The sequence below is a fragment of the Canis aureus genome, chromosome 18, assembly GCF_053574225.1.
Source record: "Canis aureus isolate CA01 chromosome 18, VMU_Caureus_v.1.0, whole genome shotgun sequence".
Lineage (NCBI taxonomy): Eukaryota > Metazoa > Chordata > Mammalia > Carnivora > Canidae > Canis > Canis aureus.
This window is the reverse complement of record NC_135628.1, coordinates 28,447,101-28,470,891: the sequence shown is the minus strand read 5'-3', so window position 1 is coordinate 28,470,891 and position 23,791 is coordinate 28,447,101. Positions and strand designations below refer to the sequence as shown.

At 35.7% G+C, this 23,791-nt stretch overlaps 1 protein-coding gene and 1 long non-coding RNA gene across 7 annotated transcripts in view; one reads left to right on the top strand and one right to left on the bottom strand.

The window, feature by feature from the left end:
- LOC144288795 (uncharacterized) overlaps nt 1–22,524 on the bottom strand; it is a 44,992-nt gene extending 22,468 nt beyond the window's left edge. Inside the window, exons 1-2 of the long non-coding RNA XR_013356792.1 lie at nt 22,390–22,524; nt 7,220–7,439 (exon numbers count right to left, since the gene is read on the bottom strand). This is a non-coding gene — a long non-coding RNA (uncharacterized LOC144288795). The remainder of the gene's footprint in view (nt 1–7,219; nt 7,440–22,389) is intronic.
- The window catches only part of HDAC9 (histone deacetylase 9), a 1,013,161-nt gene that overhangs the window by 268,586 nt on the left and 720,784 nt on the right, over nt 1–23,791 (top strand). The window contains exon 1 of one of the 6 annotated variants that reach the window (XM_077856627.1): nt 10,209–10,302. The exons of 4 other annotated variants lie outside the window; for them this stretch is intronic. In XM_077856627.1, the coding sequence (XP_077712753.1) occupies nt 10,287–10,302 (16 nt within the window). In that variant the 5' untranslated portion in view covers nt 10,209–10,286. Of the gene's footprint in view, nt 1–10,208; nt 10,303–20,500; nt 20,773–23,791 lie in introns of those variants that run through there. One more of the 6 variants, XM_077856628.1, reaches the window with a different exon arrangement.

The following is a 23,791-nucleotide window of genomic DNA, read 5'->3' as shown; positions in this document are numbered from 1 at the left end:
TGATCTTTTCTACCCAGTAACATCATGATGGAGATGATGCAAAATATTGGTTAAATGTATATCCAGTATGTATATATGTTTGCATTTTACTCATTTAATAAGGACAAATGTTGCCTAGAAACTAGTTTTCTCAGAGGCTTAATTTACATACTGTGTGTATATTGGCCAAATATTTTTTACATGAAAATTTTATTAAGGAATTGTGATTTCATTCCACTTATCTATTCTAGTGTTGAAAGGGGAATTCCCAGAGGTTTAAGAAAATAATTGTGTATTAGCCTTAAACATGTTTGAAAAGTTAAAAAGGAAAGAAAAGGAAAAGGATAATGTATTAATCAATTCAGCAAATACTTGTTAAGGAACTACCTCTGTTGGGTATGTTTCTAGGCACTGAAACATTAAAAAAGATAGAATAGTCTCATGAGATTTACTTATATATTTAAAGAGAGGATTTGATAATAATATAACCTATTGAGATTTTCTAGTATTGTTTATAACTCCTTCCTTCATTCGCTCATTCAGGCAATATTTACCTCATGAGCACATCAAAATTTTTATTTGTAACCCAATCTCCCTTTCTTCATCCAGTGTTATTTTCCCCCAATTTCTCAAAAGGAATAAAAATTTAAACATTAAATGGACTTCACTGTCTTTGGAAAACAGTCAGAATTATTCATTCCAGGATAATTCTTTTATTTTACTATTGCCATCCCAACCTTGATACTTTAATTTCAGTGTGCCTTGGAAGACCAAGCATGAGGTTCAAGAGTAGATTTTGTCTATGAGTCTGAAACAGAGTTGGCAAATGATCTATATATCTTGGAGGATAATAAACTTTCTTTATGATGGCCATGTTTTACATGGTGCTAGTGAGCATCATAATTATTCATTGACTTCTATTCATAGATTTTTCTTGAGAGGAGGGAAATACTTCATGAGCATTGTGGCTAGTCTTCCTGTTCAAACTCAGTATGCTTTGTGGAACATGTTTTTGTAGGTACTCTATTTAGAAAAAGAAAGGCTGACAAAGGCTTCCATGACTTCCAGTCTTCAAATGATGAAAATTGAGGACCTGGTGAAGGAGTTCAGGAAACCACTTACTTAATTGACTCTCTTTTCAAGTAAAATGTATTTCAAAGGATAATGGCCTAAGATTTGACTCCAAAGCTTCAATGTAGATCAGAAATTCTTCAGGCTGAACTATATAGCTAATGCTCAATTACCTTAGCTTCTATTGAACCATATTCTAAACACCTTCTTTTGTAACCATCACCTTGTGCCGAAGTCTATATTTTTAGCCTTTAAGCAGAGCTCAAGCACTGTATTTAGACATCTGACTTGAAGACAAAAATTGCTCAGTGAGCAGAACAAATGTTCAGAAAATAACATTTCAAGGTTAGAGTTAGTGTCCTGAATAAAATTCCTTTTCTTCTTTTTCTCCCTATTGAATATAACATAAATAATGTACCCTGACTGGCTTTCAAGATTAAAAAAAAATCAGAATAGCAGTGAACTTGAAAAAGGAAGAGGGAGTAATTAAAAATTGAAGGGGCTTCTGTTGAACTATTGTTTGCCTGAAACTAAATATACATTTTATTCTGGATTCAATGGGATTATGGATCTTAAAAGGATTTTTAAAAACTGTATAGTAAAGCTTGTAGGAAAAGGGCCGAAAGCCTACAGCCACCTTAAAAGATACTGAAAGAACACACACAGACACACACACAGTCATTATAATATCCTTTTCAGACTGGAGAGGAGGAAACCTGTATAAATATTGTTTATGATCACTTGTAATTGTAGTTATTAATTTTTAACCATTTACAATATGCTGGGCTTCTATGTAATTGACCTTACTTAATATTCACAGAAATTCTGTGAACTAAGCATTATTAGCCCCATTTTATAAATGAGAAAATAAAGTCCAGAGCCTTTCATAACATTTCTAAAACTATCTAGTTAGTGAGTGGTAGGATATTATGGAAATGTCTTAGGAAAATCCCAAAATGGTCCCTGAGACTCCGTAGTATTGAGAAATAAAAACAGTTTAATTCTTAGGGGAATAGACGAGAGTGAAACAACATGATTATTATTGTTAAACAAGACATTGCAAGGTCCCCGGACCATTTCCAGAAAGGGAAGTCACATATTTACGCTGAGGGAAAGTGATTATCACTTGGTGGAAACTACTTGAAAGGAATGCAGCTCATTTGGATTGTGTGTGATTTAGTTGAGGGACTTACTCCTTTGTATCCCAAGAGGCAAAAGGATGTTGTAATTGCATTTCACAATGGGGCCATAGCTATGTAGGTTTGGGTACTCCTTCCTTTTGCTGCATGTTGCAGGGTACAATTCACTTATATTCAGAGACACAACTCAGTCTCTGTGTGAAAAGCTAGAACTCAGGGCTGTTTTAGTGATTGACATTTCTCATCCTTGGAACCAGGGCCTGAAAGAAACGTTGGAAATTCTGAATGTTTTTTAGGCACTGTATTTAGAAACCAATAAAGAACATGTGGAATTCTTTGACCCTTTTCTGATCCTTGGTGTTCTAATACTCAAAGCACACCTTAACCCAGGAGAGGGAGGCACTCCATAGGAGAGCATAGTAATCATGTAAGAAGAGAGATGATAAATCAAAGGTGAGTAAAAGATTTATTTGTAAACTTTGTGGAATACCAAGTTTATGTCACAGGTAGTCTAACAGTGGGCTATTATTTATTGAACTGATTATCATTCCTCTTTGCACATTCTTGATTGTCTTCAGTACACATGGTCCAAATGGCATTTTAATTAATTCATTTAAGATTCTAAAGGTTAGCATTGCATCTTTATGCTGAGTGTTGTGTTCTAAAACAGAGATTTCTAACTACTAAAATTTAATTCAATTTAATTACTGAATCATTGACTCACAACTCTTGGAAGTTATCACTATTATTTATAGGTGGGAACATTTAGCCTGGGGAAATTGAGTGATTTGCTCAAATAGTAGTAAATGGCAGAGTCAACCACCTAACATTTTGGATTTTAGAAAAGTATGAAAAATGGACAAAGCAATGCCCCCTTTTTCTTGTGTTTGCGGAGTCTTCCACCCATCCCCCTACCCTAGGCAAAATGGGAGGTAGGAAAAACAATCCTGTGGGAGATGGACACATGTCTGTGCAAACCTTACCTCATGTCACTAACTATACTTACTTGGCCAATTTAACCAGCCTTCAGTTTCTTAAGTGCTACTTTGCTATTTTGTATGTGAATAGAAAGAAGTCTGGGAGGTTAACACATCAACAATGGCTATTTTTGTAGTACAGGAATGGTGGGCAGTTTTTTTTTCTGTCCCCCTATATTTTTTCTGTTATTTGATTTGATGATCATATATTATTTGTATAGTAATTAAAACTTTCCCTTTAAAGTTAAAAAATCAGTTTTATTTAGTGTTTACAAATAATATACAAGATGCCTATTTAGACATTTTTTACCCCCATAAAACGGTGGAGAAATGATGGTTACATGAAACATATAAGACTCAGACCATTTCTGTGTCATGTGTTCTGATTTTTGACTCAGAAAACATGACCTCAATTATATATTCAATTGTGTGTGTGTGTGTGTGTGTCTGTGTGTGTGAGTGTGTGTTTTCCAGTTCTGTTAGTTATTTCATCTTCCATCATAGTAACCACAGAGGAGAAAAATGTGTTTTGTTCTCATTTGGAATCTAATTTATTTCATAGTCTTTAAAGATTTTTTTAAGTTGTCTGTAATTTTAAGACCACCTCAGGTAAACTATTTGGATTAAAAAAAAAACAGCAATAACCTTCTTTTTATATGGTAGACATTGGTTTTGTGGTCAGAATTATCTGTAGTCAGTTGTGTTCCTCCATTTACCAAATATGAGACCTTGGTCAATTTACCCGGTGTTTGGGAAAATTATCTCATCTGTAAAGTCGATGGAAGAAAACTTAACTCTCAAGATTGTTGAGATAATTAAGCGAGTTAAAATTTTCAAGTGTTTGATATTATGGAGACTAAAGACAATTTTCTCATTCACTTGATTTAAATTCAACACTCACTGTTAACTATTGCCCTACGTAAAAGTTTGCTTATTCATTTTGCAATAAATTGGATGTAGATTTTAGCAGTCTGTTTTTAAGAGTAATGGAATCTTGTGGAGTAACTAAGATGACTGGCTGATACATTAACATAATGTAACACATTAACATAAAGTTGATTTCACCCTAAATCATCTGAGTTGGCAGGCAAGCTTCACTTTATCAAGGAATAAAATGAGAAATCCACAAAGCCAAAGTAACAATAAAATATACTTTTAAAGCCAAAAGCCAAGTAAAGGGTGCTGAGATAATGGAGAAGATTCTGACATTCATGAAAAGTACTGCACAATTTTTTGATGTCTTCAGATTTATGAAATATTTATTTTCCGATACTCAAAGTAGAAAACTTGGTTAAAAAGAAAAGATAAAAAGAAGAATGTAAAATTTATCTATAATTATACCACCCAGAGAGAATTATTCTTCACATTCTTGGCTTTTAGTCTTTTTCTGTTGAATATGTGGATACATTTTATGTGTAAGATTGTAAATGGAGAATGTTTGTGTTCCAAGAAATGGATCATAGTACACCCATATTTATGCATCTTTTTTACCTAACATTGTATTATAAACAATTTTTAGCATCATTAAATATTTTAATACCATGATTTTTAGAGGTTTTATTAAAATCTGTCTTGTAATTATACCATAATTTCTTTTATTATTGCCCTTATATTGGGCATATAGACAATTTACAGGTGTTCAACAATATTTAAAATAACAGTGTAGGGAATATAAGAAATAGTGAAAGGGATTATAGGGGAAAGGAGGGAAAATGAGGGGGAAAAATTGGAGAGGGTGACAAAACATGAAAGACTTTTAACTCTGGGAAACAAACAAGGGGTAGTGGAAGGGGAGGTGGGTGGGAGGATGGGGTGACTGAGTGATGGGCACTGAGGGGAGCACTTGATGGGATGAGCACTGGGTGTTATACTATATGTTGGCAAATCGAAATTCATTTAAAATATTAAAAAATAAAAACAAATAGTGTAATGGAAATTCATTTACATAAATCACCATTTCACATCTTTTTTTTTCTTTTTCTTTATAAATGATTCCTAGGAACAGAGTCACTCTCAAAGAGCATGAGCCTTTAAAAAGATTCTTGATAAATTGTGACAATTTTTTTCTCCAGGAAAGGTGTACCAATTTACATTCTTATCAGTAATATATGAGAATACTTTTTATGTCTTATGCTCGTCATCATGTTATGTTAGCCTCAACTGAAAGTAAAAAGGTTAATATTTCATGATCTGCATTTATTTATTAGTGAAGTTAAATACTATGTGTTATATTTACTAAGGAATATATATATATTCCTTAGTTATATATATTACTATATATATATATATATACATATATATATATATTTTATGCACACGCACACACACACACACACACCCTTCCCAGCAATGTATTCAATGGCAGTTTTAAAAATTTTGTTTAAATATATGTCAGTAAGCAAGATCTTGGCTAAAAATAATCACCTTAGCCACAAATTTAGTCAAATGCTTAAAGCATTTTAAAGAGACTACATCTGGGATGCTTTCTTCAGAAAGACATACTGCATGATACTATTCTTATGAGATTTTCATATCACCTTTGAAGCTGGGCAATTGGTTATTTTCTTGCATTTACCCTGGGTTCCCCAACAGTGTTGAACTAGCAACTTTCAAACCTGCAAACATCTGCTTTTGTCATCAAAATTGAAAGACATAACTGAAAGGAAAGTTTTAGTTCATAAACTGTATAATCTTCTGATTCTGCAGAATGGAAATGAATAAACTTGAAAACATATTTAGGGACTGAAGCTCTAGTCAGCATATAGCTTAAGACTGGAAAAAGGGTGGTTTTCCTTTCAAAGTAAGCACTGGCATGACTGTACTCTCTAACAAGAAAAAGTAACATCTCCAGAGATTGTATCATCATTTCCACACCCATTTCTATGATTCTAAATGTTCCTTTCTATATAGTCTGGTAGTACATTTTTATAAATTCCAAAAACATCAAAAGTGATTGCAGCATTTTTTGTGTGTATACCTGGGCATTTTAAACAGTCTTATTATGTATGATTTTTCAAGATCTTAGCTTATTCTTCTAACATGTCGTGTTTGGTTCCTAGGAGGATCAGCTTTGAAATGTTTCTAATTTGGGAGAAAATAAGCTTTTATAGGAGTAAAATATGGTCCCAGTCTTCAACAGATTGAAGGATAAAACTGCCTTATAAAGAAGAGGGGTTTTATAAAGTATTTCTTAAGCCTTAGAAGAAGTCAGTAAAATAATTTTATTGAATTCAAACATGACTCAGCTTCTAATATTAATTTTGTAAATAGAAAAAAGGTAATTAAATTATTAAGGCACCTTCATTTTAAAGGTTAACTAATTATTATTATTATTATTATTATTATTATTATTATTTAGCTCATAGGAAATTTTTATTTTTTCCTTTTTTAAAGTCCTGGATCTTTTTTAATGGAGTTATTTGAGTGCTTTCTTTGTCATGAGTTCACTCTTAGATCCTGGCCTGTGTGGGCTCTGGCTGTCTAATACGGGAGATAAAATAATGTCTGATTATCTGGAACAAGATAATGAATCCTGTTACTTGAGCACATTCTTCTGATTTGCAGACAGCTTAATTTTTATACCTGGTCATTAGCCAGTGCTTGACATGGGGCAGAGTTTAGTATTTGAGAGGAATTTCATTTGTTTGTACATTTTAACTGTGGTCCTTTCTGACTGTGTTCAAAGAGCTTTTCATAGCTACCATCCTCTAATGTTTTAAAACTAAATATACTTACTATGGCTTATTTCTTATTGTAAAACCTTATGTGTTCATGCTAGAAAAATTGAAAAGTACTGAAAAGTAAAAAAAAAAAAAGAAGTCATATATATATCAGTAGAGAATTCCGGTTAACATATTGGTAGATACTCCAGAGTCGTTCCTATATAATTCATATATAATTGTTTTTACAAAATGAGATAAAAGTGCTTGGTCACCTGCTTGTTACACTGAATATCGTATCTTGACATAATATATTTTATATATGTTTCTATGTTTTTTAAATTTCTATGTTTTTTAAATTGAATAAATAGTTCATGTTAGAGATCATGTTAACCTGCAGAACAATTGTATATGATCCTGAGTGTTACCAGTCTTTTGAAGTGAAATTTCATATAGAAATCTAGATGGTCTAGAGGCTCCTGAGTGGCTCAGTCAGTTCAGCAGCCACCTCTGGCTTAGGTCATGATCCCAGGGTTTTAAGATTGAATCCTGCATCTGGCTTCTTCCTCAGTGGGGAGCCTCCTTCTTCCTCTGTCTGGCACTCCCCTTGCTCTCTGCCAAATAAATAAATAAAATCTTTAAAATAAAATGAAATCTAGATGTATTTTCTCTTAAAAGATGGGAGACTCTGCACTGCTCATAATCTGTAGGTCAGGGTGGGTAAGAGTCCATGGTGGCCCATATTAGCTGAGGCATGTGCTCTTCGTTTACATAATCCCCCCCTGATTTCCTTCACTTCTTGACATTCCTGCCTGACCCCTGAAGCAGCTAAGGTTGCCAAGGATAGTGGATTGTCTAGGGTAGTGGTTTTTAATGGGGCTGTCCTGATCTCTAAGGCAAGGATTGGAACATTGTGGGAATGTTTTCTGGATGCCCAAATGTTCCGGGGTTACTTCTAGTATTTAGTGGGCCAGTCTCATGGATGTGACGGTTTTGTAATGTGAGGGACATTGCTACACCTGGAAAAATTTTTCTTGTGTCATGAATTTCAATGATTTCTTTGGATAGTGGGTAAAACACCTTTTTATAATTATTTGAGCCTAAAAACAAAATTTGTTACACATATGAAAACTATTTTATTCTATTTTAGTGTACACTGAATTTTCTATGACTACAACTATCATATAATTTAACATTTTGTTATTAGAAGCTTAATGATGAATTGGTCACCGTTTGGAAAATCATGTCACAGCAGCATGGCCTATGGTATTTTAACCTACACACACAGCACGTTATCAGTGTGCATTTCTAGTTCCCTTGTTCAGTATTGAAAAAAGGGAAATTCATGTACCTTTAAAGTCTTTTATGAAGAAGGGATAATTCTCAGCTCCTGCAAGAGAATATTAATCATTTTTCATGTTTTCTTTATATCTTTGGTCTGGAATTTGCCTTAGCATGTTATCTGCATTTCAGGTAATCTTACTTTCCTTTTACTTTCTCATGTGCTGATAAATCTGATTTATTGTTTCTTGTTTTAACACTAGATTTTATTTTCATGTGCACTCACTTGTCCAGTCTCTCACTTGCCTACCTTTCTTGTAAAGACTGGCTTCTTGCTACATCTCTTCAATTTGGTTTTACTCATTGGGTAGTAGGGAAAGCATTGGAGAACTTCTGAGACATGTAAATACTCATGTGTGGGAGCTCTTTATTAAACTTGAAAAATATACTGTATAGAATTTGGATTTAGAATCTAAGTGTCAGTTTAGGTTATCAAAAGAGCATTGTGAAATACTTATTTTAAAGTGGGGCTTTTGGGAAGCCTGGGTGGCTCAGCAATTGAGCTTCTGCCTTTTGGCTCAGATTGTGGTCCTGGGGTCTGGTGGTCTAGACTTGCATTGGGCTCCCCAACTGTGCCTGCTTCTCCCTCTGCCTGTGTCTCTGCCTCTCTCTGTGTGTCTCACATGAATAAATAAATAAAATCTTTTTTAAAAAGTGGGGCTTTGTGCTTGATAAGCTTAATGTTCTAGGTAGGCATCGTGAGTGTATCTAAGTCCTGAAGAGGCTTACAGTCTTCTAGAAAGATATTACATAGAAATAATCTAGGGCTCTACTGAGAGGATGATGAAGTATGCTGTAGGATTTCTGGGAGAGGCTGAGGAGGTTCACCTGAATGTAGAAGCCTAGGGATATTGCAGTGAATTTTTGAGAAGGAACAAATGATTCCTTTTCATTTTTCTTTCCTTCTTTTTGCTGTAGAGCTCTGTGTCTTTTCCTCTTCCTTCCTTGAAGCTACAGAAGCTACAGATGTAACTGAGAAAGTCAAGGGTGTGAATGTTGATTTTAGCTGTTTACTCCTCCTCTTAAAGATGTATGAAGATATGACCTTGAGGGCTTAGAACTGTGCATTTGTTCTCTTCAAGGCAAATTGTAGCTGGCATCTCAGAACAAGGCATGACTGGTGCTTCACTTCAGTCTAGTACATTTTCTTAGCTCTAATTAGAAAACAAACTTATGGGAGTGGAAAATAAATTCAATAGCTCTCCAAAGTTTTTCCTTTCCTTATCTGATTTTTCCTGATATGATGGGATACACTTTAAAGTGAGTACTCCAGATTTAATTCAAATGCCACACGTTGAAATAACTCAGGAAATTTTGTGGTACAGAGTTCTGGGGTGACAGTGTTTTGTATATTGCAACCTTTTGGAATTAGATTGTCATGTCAGAATTATTTTATTTCATTAAAATCTGTCTTCAGGTTCAATATTATCTTTTCATTTACTACAGACATTTACAACTAGAAAACAGTTGAGAGCTTCTTTAGAGGACATTAAATTTTCCCTCGTCCAGAGGCACACGTCTGCTACTTGTTCCTATATTTTAATTGCTAAACTCCAGAGGAAGAGAATCAACGGAGCCAGGGCCCCAAGTTGTGGAAGTTTCTATATCCGGTAAACTGGCTTCATTCCAGGACAGAAAATTTATCAACAAATGAACCACCAGCTACTTCCCACACGTCCTCTGATTGCATTAAAAATCACTCCCCTTCCCACCCAGCTGAGACTGTGCTTAGAGTATGGAGCTGACAGACATTCTCTCTCTTCCTCCTCCTCATTTTGTAAAATCGCTGGTTTCTGTAGTCTGTTAGGCTTCTTATTAATAGTAATAAAATGTTCATTCATTAACTGTCTCTCATGCCTACGAACTAGATATTGTCACTCTCTTTCTCCTCAAGTTAGATTGTTTTCATCAAGTTGTGCTATAGCAGAGAAGTGAGCTGGAAAACTGATTTTGGGTCTGTAGCATCAGGTACTATTTAACCAGTGGGAGGGACTGATAAAATTAGCAAGTTGACTAACCACTTCCCTTCCTTGTGGCTCTTTAATATTATAACGGATACAGAAAAGTTCAGAAGGACTGGGCTAGTTTTTGAAACCACAGCACACTTTGGCATAGGGGGAATGTACAACAGAATGGGTAAGTTTCTTTCTTTTAATCTTTTAGGAAAACTGTAAAAGGGATAAAGATGTGGAAATTTTTAAGTTTGACTATGCAAATAGTCTTTAGTGTTTATAGGCTGTGGAAAGATAAACCTGCCACGAGGAGGGAAGCAAAAGGTTTTTCTATCAGCAGCAGTAGCTCCAGGAACAGCAAATGTTAGAGTGAGCAGAAGATTCAACTCCTGGGATATCTTCACTGCCCCATGTAGATCACAGTAAAATGCTCATGGGGGAGGATTCTTGTACTAGTATAATTTTTGATAAATAAGTTCCTGCACCCTTAGTTCTTGTACTCTAGACTTTGTAATTATCAGTAGAGACATTGAGTCACTGAACCAAATGTTCCTCTCGATCCTGAAATGGCTTAAGATCTTCAGCTATCTTGCTTGTAGTTTAAGTTCCTCTTGGTTTTTATCTTTTTATTATGGAAAATCTCAAATACAAGCAGAAGTAGAGTGCACAGTGCATAGATTGCCCATGCACTGTCAAACAGCTTCCAGACTGAGGGACTCAGGATCCAGGCTGTTTCATCCACACCTCTGTGACAATCTCCCCACTCTATTCTAGTAGGCTTGCAATATTTTAAGTGTGCCAATTCTGAACATTAAATGAAAGAGGCCTAGAATCTCCTCACGGTTCCTATCTGTTTAGTAATACAAGTTTTAGAGAAATATCATTACAGAAAATTGAATCCTGAGTCAGAGAAAGCAAGACCAACTTTCCAGTTGTTTGGCCAGTGGAATTAGAAGATTAGTGAAGATAGTATACTCTGGAGCTAGACTGCTTGGGGTCAAATTTTGGCTCCATGCAATGCAGTGTTTTTGAGGGTTTCCTAGTCTTTCTATACCTCGGTTTCTCACCTGAAAAATGAAGATAAACTATAGCATTGATTTTTTTGAGGATAGGAGACAATGAGACCATCTGTGCATGTGGAAAGACTTGGCAAAGAGCTGAGAACAGAGAGTGTTCACTGTATGTTAGCTTCACAACTGTTTGCTGAAATGATTAGAGTGAGAGGAGGGATGAGCTCTGTTCAGACAGAAAGCCAAACATGTGTCTGAGCATACTTGATTGTTTTCTGACCATTGTTTTCTTTTGATTATTTGATGATATGAGGCCAGGAAAAGTGTCCCTGGAGACATCTTACTTGCTCTTGGGCTCCTGAAAACTCCCAGCTCTTGCTCTTCCCTACCAGCTCCAAAATAATTCTCTCTGAAGAGAGTATCAGAGCTTGTCTTGCCATCCTCTTGCTTTGAGGATGGGGGATTAGAAATTTGCCTCGCCTCACAGAGCAAGGAGAAGTAATTTGAGGGGAGAGTCATGGGCTCCTCTCATCCCTAAGAAAGGGGTATATTGCCATTGGGCCTACGCAGCATGGCTTCTAGTCCTGGGAGACCACCTGACATCTGAACTCTTGTTCTGTCTCTCAGAGACAGAACTTTGTAGGCTTGCTCTGGCCTTCCAGGTCTGCAAGCTGCCTAGACACTTTTTTCATTAATAATGAGGATGGTGAAATTCTGAAGATGACAGCAAGTAGGGAGGCAAGGACCTTCTCTACTCTGTACTTTTTCTCTGTTATTAGTAAAAATGCCAATGACTGCGATTGACTAAGCATTTACTATGTGCCTGACACTGTACTGCATAGTTTTTTTTCATTTAATACCCTTAGTATCCCTATATGACACTTAGGGTTACTGTGTTCTCACTTTATAGATAAGGAAACTGAGGCAGGGATGAGGGATGAAGCAAACTGCCTTTGATTACCCAGCAAATAAGAGACAGCCAGGATTTTGTTCTAGGTGTGTCTGACTTAATCACTTCTTAGAGTATTTGTCCCTAAGAAGTCAGTTTATTCATACATATGCGGTCAAAAATGCATCCATGATTTTGCTCTTAGCATTCTTCCCAAGGTGAAAGTCATCAGTGTTCCTTTAAAGCAAACTGAATGGAAAAGCTTTTGTCTAGCAATAGATTTCCCACAGTGAATTTTCATAATGCCTAATTATAAGCTGGAAATTTGTCAGATCTTGACAAATTGGTGGGGGTGGGGATGGAGTTACCACTGTAAGGAAGTAAATATTGAACTGAGAGGGAAAAAAAGAAATGCTGTTTTAGTAAATTAACCATGCCTCAGTGGCGAATTTAGTTTTTAAGGCCATTTGTCTCTCTTGAGTTTTTGTAAACGATGGGTGAAATTCATCTGCGTCAATTTTCAAGAACATGCAGCACTGTTGTAAAACAAATGATAAACACTGATGCACTGCCGAAATAAAAATTGGCTGAATCTTCCGGGAGGTGCTGAAGAGAACTGGGTCATGCACAGTCAGACATTTTAGAAACCTGAGATTGACTTTCAGTGCTTTTTCTTTTAGACTTCTGGTACAACTGTAAAAATAGAACCAAATGTGTGAATGAAGGAAGAGGTTAATTTCACAACTTTGGAGAATTTTTTTTTTTTTCCTCCAGTGGAGTAATAGTTTTTAAAAAAAATTTTCCTTTACTGAAAGGGATGCTGTCTGGAATTTCCAGCTAAAAATGAAAATATCAGATATAAAATAATTGACTTATCAGACAATCGGGTAGATTCAGCAATCTTTCATCTTTATTTTTCCTTCATTGGCTACAGAACTTTTGTCACCTTGATAGGATCCACCAACCTTTACTTATAAAAACATTGGAAGAAATTCCAAATCCTGCTGTCTTTTGGCAGAGAAAATAGGAGATGAATGAAGTTGACACTGCTGGTGGGGGAGGGAGTAAAGTTGGAAAGATCATAGAAAGCATCCTTGGATTCTTAAATTTTTGAGAAACCAAGGAGGCTAGTTAGTACTGGTGACTACAAACCATTTTTTTGCAGAATTGTTCCGTACCTGTGTTTTCTTTTCTCCAATGTCTTCATCTCATAAGAACACCTCACTCATAACTTGTAAAGGATTCATTGGAAATTTTCATATCTGTCTGTGGTTAGAGACCAATGCAGAAGTGCCATTTTGCTTGTCATGGTCACCTTCTTTACGCACTGATGTAATTTCTGATGGCTTTGGTCACCCCCACTGGTGACTGAACACCAACGTGCTCGTGCTTCCTTATCGACTTTTTCTGTCCTAACCTTTAATATTTGTCATTGCTTTTATGTCACTGCTGTTTTGGGGATTAAATATTTTGTTAAAATCTTTTTTTTTAATATTTTATTTATTTATGATAGACATAGAGAGAGAGAGAGGCAGAGACACAGGCAGAGAGAGAGACAGGCTCCATGCTGGCAGCCCGATGTGGGACTCGATCCTGGGGCTCCAGGATCCCGCCCTGGGCCAAAGACAGGCGCTAAACCGCTGACCCACCCAGGGATCCCCTATTTTGTTAAAAATCCTGAACAAAAAAAGCATTTATTTTTCCTTAAGTGTTTCTTTCTCTCTCTCTCTCTCTCTCTCTCTCTCTCTCTCTCTCTGTCTTTGTTGTTGTTATTCTTTAGATCCTTTCATCACAGATTTTTTAGTATCACATGCCTTGGAGATTTAGAGGTCATAATCACAGCTTCTACCCTCAGAATGCTTGCAGACTAGTGGGTGAACAAAATTTTATGAAGTGAGTGAAGCTGTAGTTCATAAAACATATCCTACCATCTTTGGTCTAACTACACTGTGAAAGGTTGGTATATAAGAGACCAAGCTCCGAGATTAGAGAGCCATGGCTCAAGTTCTGTTACTTTGTGATTTGGAAATCTTACTAACCTCCCTAAGCCTCAATTTCTTTATCTGTAAAATGATATCAAGCTCATAAGGGTTTTATATGAGTTGTATGATAGGATACATGTTAAAAATTTATATAGCATGTCATTTATAGTTTGAGGGATCAGGGGAAGTCTCTATCAAAGGATGCTCACTTTAAGATGTGCCTGAATGACAGAAAGATCCTTCTAAGTCACAGGGAACTGCATGTGCCAAGTGGTAAGAAGTTTGGCTTCTCTGAGAAAGAGAGTAAAGGCCAGCATAGTTGAAACATGTAAAAGGGAAAAATCACTTGGAGGTGTCCAAGCAACAGAGTCAAGTAGGTCATGGTAGGGAGTTGCATATTAAGTCCAATCAGAAGTGACTGAAAGCTTACACTGGAAGTTGCATGATCTGAATACTATTTTTAAATTAGTTAAAAAATGGAGAGGATCTCAAGAATCAAGAGTAGACATAGAAACAGGTTAGAGGGATGCCTGTGTGGCTCAGCAGTTGAGTGTCTGCCTTTGACTCAGGGCGCAATCCCAGATTCCTGGGATGGAGTCCCACATTGGGCTCCTTGCATGAGGCCTGCTTCTCCTCCCTCTGCCTGTGTCTCTGTTTCTCTTCCTGTGTCTCGCATGAATAAATAAATAAAATATTTAAAAATAAAAAAAGAAACAGGTTAGAAAACTCTTAAAGTAAGTAGCCCAGTCCAGAAATGATGGTAGCTTGCAGTAGGTAGTACCAGTAGGGTTGAAGGCAGTGGACTGAACTGAGAGATCCAGTGTAATAAATAGGAATTGATAAACAATTAGACGTGAAAATAAGGATGAGGAAAATGTCACTTCTGATCCTATGGCATGAGCAGCTGGATCCAGGGAGATGTCATATATGAAAATGGGGCAAACTGGAAGATGAGCAGGCTTTGAACATCTCAACTGAAATGCTTTTGGAACTTTGAAGGGAGTACATCAGGGAGGCAACTGATTTGAAAGAGAGAGAGAGAGTGTATAAGAATGGGGGAGGGGAAAGGGAGAGGGAAAAGCAGACTCCCCACTGAGCAGAGAGCCCAATGATGCCAGGGCTTGATTCCAGGACCCTGGGATCATGACTTGAGCTCAAGGCAGATGCTTAACTGACTGAGCCACCCAGATGCCCTTCCTTATTTTATCTTCATGTAGCTATATAGTATTCAAGGAAATAATAATACATTATTTATACTGATATAAATTTATTTCCCCTAATGTGTAAATTGCTTAACTTAGCACTTTGTTCATAATTTGTATTTCCATTGTCAAGGCTTCTGGGTGCTGTTGCTGAGTGCACCTCTCTCTAGGGTGTGTCATTCACAAAGGGCAGTGGTTTTCAACTGGGGGGCGGTTTTATCCTTTAGCAATGACTGGAGACCTTTTTGAAGATTACAACTGGAGACTACTGTGCTACTGGCTTCTAGTGGGAAGAGGCCAGAGATGCTGTTAAGTATCCAACAATGACAGAACAACCTCACACAACAAAGAGTTCTTTGACCCAAAATAACAGTAGTGCTGAGGTTGAGAAACCTTGTCATAGATCATGATGCAGTCCTGATCAAGTGCCCACCTTCAGGCACTGGCAATAATAGTTCTTGACTAGAGATTTTCTGTCAGAGAATAGAGATCTCTTTGTTCATTGTTTTTTCAGTAAGTTTGTGTAGCAAGTCATCTTTGAATTTTATTTCATTGTGAGATTTGGTAGAAAGAAGTGAATAAATAAAAATAAAGTTTGTATGAATTGTTTTTGTAGCATTAATTGTCAATAGAATTTTATCTACATGGTTAAAAATAGAGGGCAGTGCTCCACCCAATGGATGTTAGACTTTTTACATCAGAGCTGGAACCTTTTAAGTAGAGTTAAGTTATTATGCTAAAATGTGTATCAGGGATGTTTTGGAATTAAAAAAAATTTAAAAGGTATTAGATTCATTTTTTTTAAAAAAGTATTTTTTTAACAAAAAAGTATAGGGATTTTTTTTACTCTTTAAAAATAAACATTTTTACTCTCATTTTATTATAAAATTGTGTGTGTGTGTGTGTGTGTGTCTATACATATAATGGAATACTAGGTACGCATAACCAACTTAGGAAAGTAATATAGCTGCCATCAGCACTGTCTCCTCCCTTAACTCCCCCCCGCCCAGAAGGGTAAACACAATTCTGAATTTTTATTCTTTAATTTGTGTTTAAGTTTTACTACATATGTATGTATACTTAATAAGATATAAAATTAGAGCTTTTTAAATGCCTCTTTGTATGACATTAGACCATTATCTTATACCATACACAAAAATGAACTCAAAATGGATTAAAGACTTAAGTATAATACCTTAAACTATAAAACTCCCAGGCAAAAATAAAGAGGAAAAGTTCATAACATTAGCCTTGGCAATGATTTCTTGTATATGACACCAAAAGCACAGGCAGCAAAAGCAGAAATAAACAGGTTTTGTACGGCAAAGAAAACTCTCAACAGAATAAAAAAGTCAACATATAGAATGGGAGAAAATATTAATGAAACATGTATTTTACTTATAAGGTGTTAATATCCAAAACATATAAGGAACTCCTACAACTCGATGGCAAAAATAAACAAATAAATAAATAACCCAGTTAAAATGGGCAAAGAGCTTGAATAGCTATTTCTCCAAAGAAGACAGTACAGATGGCTAACAGGTGTACGAAAAGATGCTCGCTATTGCTAATTATTGGGGAAATACAAGTCAAAACAATGATATATCACCTCACAGCTGTTATGTGGACATTTAAAAAAAAAACAAATAGAGTAACAAGTGTTGGTGAGGATATGGAGAATTTGGAGCTCCTATGCACTGTTGGTGGGAATGCAAAATGGTGCAGCTGCTATGGAAAACAGTATGGAGGTTCCTCAAGTATGAAAACTAGAGCTACGATATGATCCACCAGTCGTGCTTCATATACATCCAAAAGAGTTGAAATCAGGATTAAAAAAAAAATATTTTATTTATTCATGAGAGACACACAGAGAGAAAGAGGCAAAGATACAGGCAGAGGGAGAAGCAGGCTCCATGTAGGGAGCCCAGTGTGGGACCAGATCTGGGTCTCCAGGATCATACCCTGAGCTGAAGGCAGATGCTCAACCACTGAGCCACCCAGGCATCCCTGTAATCAGGATGTTAAAGAAATGTTAGCAGTCCTGTATTCATTGCAATATTCAATTCACAGTAGCCAAGAGGTAGAAACAACCTAAATATCCATCAACAGACAAATGGATAGAGAAAATGTGGCATACATACCGCGGAGTATTATTTAGCCATAAGAAAGTATATCCTGTCATATGCTACAACATGGATTACCCTCAAGTAACTTATGCTAAGGGAAATGAGCCAGTTACAGAAGGACATATTCTGCTTGAATCCATTTATACAAGTTATAAATGTCAAACTCAGAAAGAAAGCAGTAATGATCGTCGCCAGGGACCAGGGAGAGGAAAAAATGGGAAGTTACTCTTCAGTGGGTGTAAAATATCAGTCAGGCAAGATGAAAAAGTTCTAGAGAGTTGATGTACAACATTGTAGTTACAGTTACTAATACTGTACACTACACTTAAAAGTTATTATGAGAGTAGATCTTATGCTGTGTGGCTTTTTTTTTAAAACCACAATTAAAAAAATACGCCTTTAGGATGGATTGGGTAAAAGTGAAGGAATAGAACAAGTTCAGTGGCTGAGAAATGTAGGCATGTGGTGAGGACAGTGCCATCATTAGAAAGGAGTAGACATCTCTTGTGACTGCATCCCGGGATAAAGGCTGAGCCTAAGATGAAAATGACAGTGTTTTAAACACGGTAATGCAATGGAGGTTTTCTTACCAGACACACAGGAGACAAGACAAAGAATATACAGAGGGAGATAGATTTTGTATGCTGTGCCTTCCTTCAGGAAGAGTGAAGTACCGTGTTCATTATCTGGACTTGCAGTTGGCCCTGGCACCAGGTCACCTAAGAGTTTCTCTGAGGGCACTGAGAGAGATAAGGATTAATCATTGTCAAGACGGCAGAACTGGAGATGGATATCTGAGAGTCTTCAGGATGGTGTGTAAGTGGAGGCCACATGAACGTAAGAAAAGTAGGGACAAAAGAGAGATGGAGTTTGAGGAATGCCCACAATAACGGCGGGATTAAGGGGATTAAGAAAAAAAATCATGAACTTTTCCTGTTGCTTTTTGTTCGTTTTTATTTTAAAATCTTCTCTCCATATATTTCTATTCCATATGCTTCCTCAGTCTTTACAACATGCATTATTGTAGTGGATTAACATTCAAAACTAGATTGGATTCTTATGACAATAAATATGAAATAGTTTGATTTGTAATGTTAATATGACTTGGAACAATTTTCTAGTTCTGATTGAGAGTGTAATTATCCAAAAAACCAGAAGTGGTATCAGTGCTGCTAGGTAGCTTGTGACATCAGCAAAGTTTGTTTCTAGGGCTGCCGTTCACCATTTCCCTTTTTTTGTTAGTTTCTTTGATCCTAAATTTCCTAGTCTTCAAAATAAAAAGTGATCTTAATGTGTAAAAATTATCTAAAAACATTTTCTCTGCCTTAAAGCTTTTCTGTCCTTTAATCTTCACGAACCCTCTTTCTACCTGTTAGGGCCTAAACCAGAGGCACTTCACTTTTCTTTCCTCCCTCACATAAAATTTAAATGTTAGAGTTCTACATTCTCTCTTCTCAGAGGCCTGCTAGTTACTGATGCTAATGTGCTAAGTCTGTATTATTCACAGTAATTCACAATACGCTATTATTGGCATAATGTATTCACTCCCAGATGCTATCTTCACTGGGGGCTTCATGGCTTTCAACTAAAGTGGTGCTTAATGGTGGACTATTCAGATGTCAGGGCAGATTAAGTCAGACAGGTCTATTGTTAGTATTATTTATTTTCAAAAGTACTTTTTTTGGTCCATGTTTATCTAACTTTTGTCAATATAACATTAGAAATTAAAAGATCTATATTTTTATGTTTTTCTTACTTGAGATAATTTTTTTTAAATTCATTTGTTTATTTTTAGAGAGAGAGAGAAAGAGAAGAAAGAGTGGTGGAGCACGTATGTGCATGAGTAAGGGAAGGGGCAAAGGAAGAGAGACAGTGAGAGAATCCCCAGAAGACAGAGCTGAAGCCCACTCAACTGGAGGCTCAATCTCCTATCATGACCTGAGCCAAAACCAAGAGTGGGTTGCTTAACCGACCAAGCCACCCAGGCACCCCACTTGAAATGATTTTGAAAAGAAATTTTTACTTTTAAAGCAGTTAGCATTTTTTTAAATTCAACTTTTACTTGAATTAATTAAATCGGTTCTTAAGTCATTTTTTATGTAATCATATTGATGGGTACTTGGCATATGCTGCAGCTGCTAGATGTTTCAATATTCCTATATGAAAGTTACACAAATAGTAAACCTGCTATTTTAGGATTACCTAAAAGAAAACCAAAATTTTGTTAAAAACGTTATTCCAAAACTCTGTTGTGTAATTAACACTATGAATGAAAACCCAGTAAGAAAGAGGGAAAAATATTTTGTATTTATGGTCAGGACTGAATCTGTTCGGTTCAAAACGATGAGTTAGATTTTGAACTTTTCTAGAGCCAAACTTTTCTAGATTTTCAAATGAATAAAGATATTTATATAATTAAAATTCAGTTTATTATTAAAAACTGAATTAAGATGACAGTGAAAGAACAGCCTCAGGTGTGTGACTCTGCATTTTAAAGTGATACATTTAATGTTTATGCAAAAGTAAGAGGCTTTAAAAAAATTTACTTTAAAAAGTGATTAGCACCTTCGTTGTACAGTTCCTAAGATTTTTTTTTGTAACACTGCATAAAATTTGAAGCATTTTTTTGCTTCAAAATTTGACCTACTTAGAAAGTCCTGATAATTCCAATGTAATATATTTCCTCAGTTTTGTAAGCGCCTTTGGGTAATGTATTGGAGAGGCAAGTAATCTCATCAAGAAGCGTAATGGACCCTATCACATTTCAAGATATATTTTTTTCTACTACTTCTGCTTCAAATTTAGTTCTGTGTTTAATGATACCACACTCTACTGGCAAGGGTACTTTTCCAGTATTTTAACTCTCTTTGCATACAAATGGTGTTTTTGGTCTAGCTGCCATTGCATATCTTTTCCTTGAAATTAGGTGACATAATTTGATTTTTTACAGTCAGGAAAAAAAAGTGTTTGTTCATCTTGAGAGGTTTAGAGAAAGAAAGGTTGTCACTGAATAAAATGCATGGCTTGACACAATTTGAAAAATGGGCTGGTGCCAGCTCAAGAAGGCAGGAATAAACTCCTACTTGGTTGAAAAATATGCTTGGCCTGTTGTAAAGGAAAGTCTCCAGGATCAGTCATCCGGGGCTCTACGATGGAGAGTGAAACTGCAGAGGAAGCCCTCCCCATTCACCTTCACCTTAGCAAACACTTCTCTCCTGCTTGATGCCAGTGAGCTGCATATTTTAGTCATAGACGTTAAATTTTGAAGGCTTCTCAAGAGACTCTCTTGACAAGTAAGATATTCTTTATTATCTAGACTTTTGCCAATGAAATACTTTAGGTCCCAGGAGATATTAAGTAACTTCCCAGGAACTCAGATATCACCACCCTTAAAGTCAAGTCTTCTTCCTCTTCAGAGCTGTGTCTCTCCAGATGGAATGTCAAGGTAAGATCCGAATTTAACGGGTGGCATACTTCTATAAATAATCAGGTTTCCTTTGACTTACCAATACTTTAATGAAAAAACACAAGAGAACCAAAGGATGTTTTAAAAGAAGGTTGTGTAAGCCACTGCAAAAGAATATGTAATAACATACACAATATTTTCTGTATGCTAGGCTGGAAAAAAGATGATAAAGCAATATATTCATTATATGTGTTTTTTAAAATCAAAATAAGAGGCATGCCACAAGAAAAAATTGTTTTTCAGTTTGCAAATATCTTAAATATCCTAATAAATATAAATGTTAAAGTTCTTAAGCTGTATTCAAAACAAACTATTCCAAGTAAACAGGTAGGTTGTATTAAAGCTAGGCACAGTCTTATCTGTGCTTGCTAGAAAAAAAAATTCTTATATATTTTGGAAGACAAATATGATTTCAGATATGTAATTGATGAGAAATACTTTTAGGGGCAAGAATTTTATTAATGTTTATGAAATTGCTTGAAAATTCTGAAGTCATGGATTCTAGTTAATAAAGACACAATTCTTCAAGAACCATGCTGAAAAAGTAGAGTTAGAAATTAATTTGTTGCTTTAAAACTGAAGAAATGCAAACATTTTTGTTCTTTAGGTAAAACCGCTTTTTCCTGTACTGCAATTTTTAAAAAGAAAATGTTTATTGCATATACATTTGGATGACCAAGTAATACTCATTTTGTGTAAAATTGCTTAAAAGAATATTCCTTCAAGTTAAGTCCTTCAATTGGAACTTTCCAGCTTCTCAATATAGGTATCAATTACATTTTAAGATAATAGTGTGGGCTATTGTGGAAGTGATTTGAAGATATAATATCTATATTCTCAGATGGAACAAGTTAATTTAAGTATGGTAAGTTGAAATTAAATTTCATAACACAAAGTTGTCTTTATTTTAAATTTACACTAAATGTGGTTACAGCAAAAAGCAATCTAGACACATAGTTTTTCTTGTATAAATTGATTTAATCCTCTATTTTGTACTGGAGACTTATTTAGTTTTCGTTTAGTATCCCACTGGGAATAGTAAACAACTTAATACTTTCTTTTCATATTACTATCTAAGCATTTAAATGTAGAAAGAGACCAAAACTTTGACTTCTGCTGTATTTGAATGTGTAAATTTACATATGAATTTACATATAAAATATACAACAACAAACATGGATATAGAATGTATCACCCTATATCTTAACTTGTAACTTAATGCAACAAAGAGGTCAAAATAAACCTGCCCTCCCGTGAGGAGTGCCAGCCCCTACTCCTATTTCCCAAGTAGACACTTATGTTTAATAATGAGGGTGATTGAATGATGCAAAAGGAAAAGGTCTATCTTGTTATTTAGATGTTCTCAGATGGTAAGGTCTTAACACACTTCTGTTTCCCTATTCCTTCTCATCTACTACAAAATTTAATATAAAAGAAAGTGGATTTTGTATAAATCATAGTGTTTTTTGCTTATATATGTGACAATTTATTTAAATATTTAGTGAAAAAAAATATTTAGTGACTGCTGCTTTTGAAATCATATGTATTGTCATATGTTTATCTAAAATACTCAGATATTGAAAACAGAGGTCTTACCATCAATTGGAAATTTCCTTAAGTGGAAATTTCTCTTCTAACTTTTAGGAGTCCAAGTTGCAATTAAGTAGACAGTGTGCATGTGATTAATAATACTCCCCAGTCTGCTTGTTTGTTTACACTCTTGGGTCAGTGCTGCTGATTTTATGCACATAATTGCCACTTGTGACGTATGCCCATGTGCACAGTTCTCTAATCATGGCTCCAGTGGGGACTCACTTGGCATATGTAGTTTTTATGCATCATTTCAGTCAGAAAATGAGAAAATCTTCAGATAATGATATTAGGTGTGTGATATGTTCTTTTTTGGTTAAATCATTGCTAAGACATGTGATATGGTTGGAGTTAGGAATTAGGATATTATGGAAAGGACATTGGTCTTGGAGCCAAGAGGATTGGATTTTAACATACCATTAACTAGTGAGCAACATTTGCAAATTGACTACATTTCTGAGTCTGGTTTCTCATTTGTGATGTCTACTTTGTAGGGTGGTAGTGAATGTAAAATTAAATAATTTATGTACAAGTTGAACCCAACCTTCTAGAAGACATAACAGTGTCTGGTCTCCAGTAATGCACAGTGTTTGTGGCATAATGAGTACTCAGGAATTACTTGTTTGAATTAATTAAGGCACCTAGAATACTGGTAGGTGTTCAACAAGTGTTAGTTCCATTCTCTTTATTTTTGGAGTTCTATATCTTGTTGATTTACTTAGTTAAGACCATTTAAAAGTCAAGTAATTTTGGGGGGAATCCTAATTTCCCACATATATAATTAGTGTGATTTTTGTCAATTGGTCTTTAGTACCTTTTCCTAAAAGCTTATAATTTTACTGGATGCAATATCATAAATTAGCCATTAAGAGATTGATGGTTTTTCATAGAAAGGGCAGAACAGAAGCTCATGTAATTATTGAGTGTAGCAAGTTGATCCTCACTGTAGCATAATCAAGTAGCTAGCATAATAGGCTGTTAAGTTTTTAGAGATGGCAACAGGGTAGTTATGGAATGAGACCTTAAATTCTTTTTGGTGAAAAGCATAGGGTTGGAGTCCATGGCAAGGACTGTTAGCTGTCTGCTAGAATCCATCCCCCTTGTTCCATGGAAACAAAATTGCACATGAGCACATGGCTGAGCAGGTAGGCCCTATAATTCTCAGGCCCCATTTGAGGTACGTGTGACCATGTTACTAAGTTCTTGGGATTCTGAATGTGAGTGATGTGTGTCACTGGATCTGTGCTTTAAGACATTTGTTACTGTCTGTGTCCCTTCCCTCTACTGCTGGCTGGAACTTCAGATGGTTTTTATCCCACTTCAACCATACATTTCTAGGAAATGTCAGGGCAAAAGGAGAAAAGAGTATTGGTCACTGCAGGAACTGCCAATCTGGAATGCTGCACAA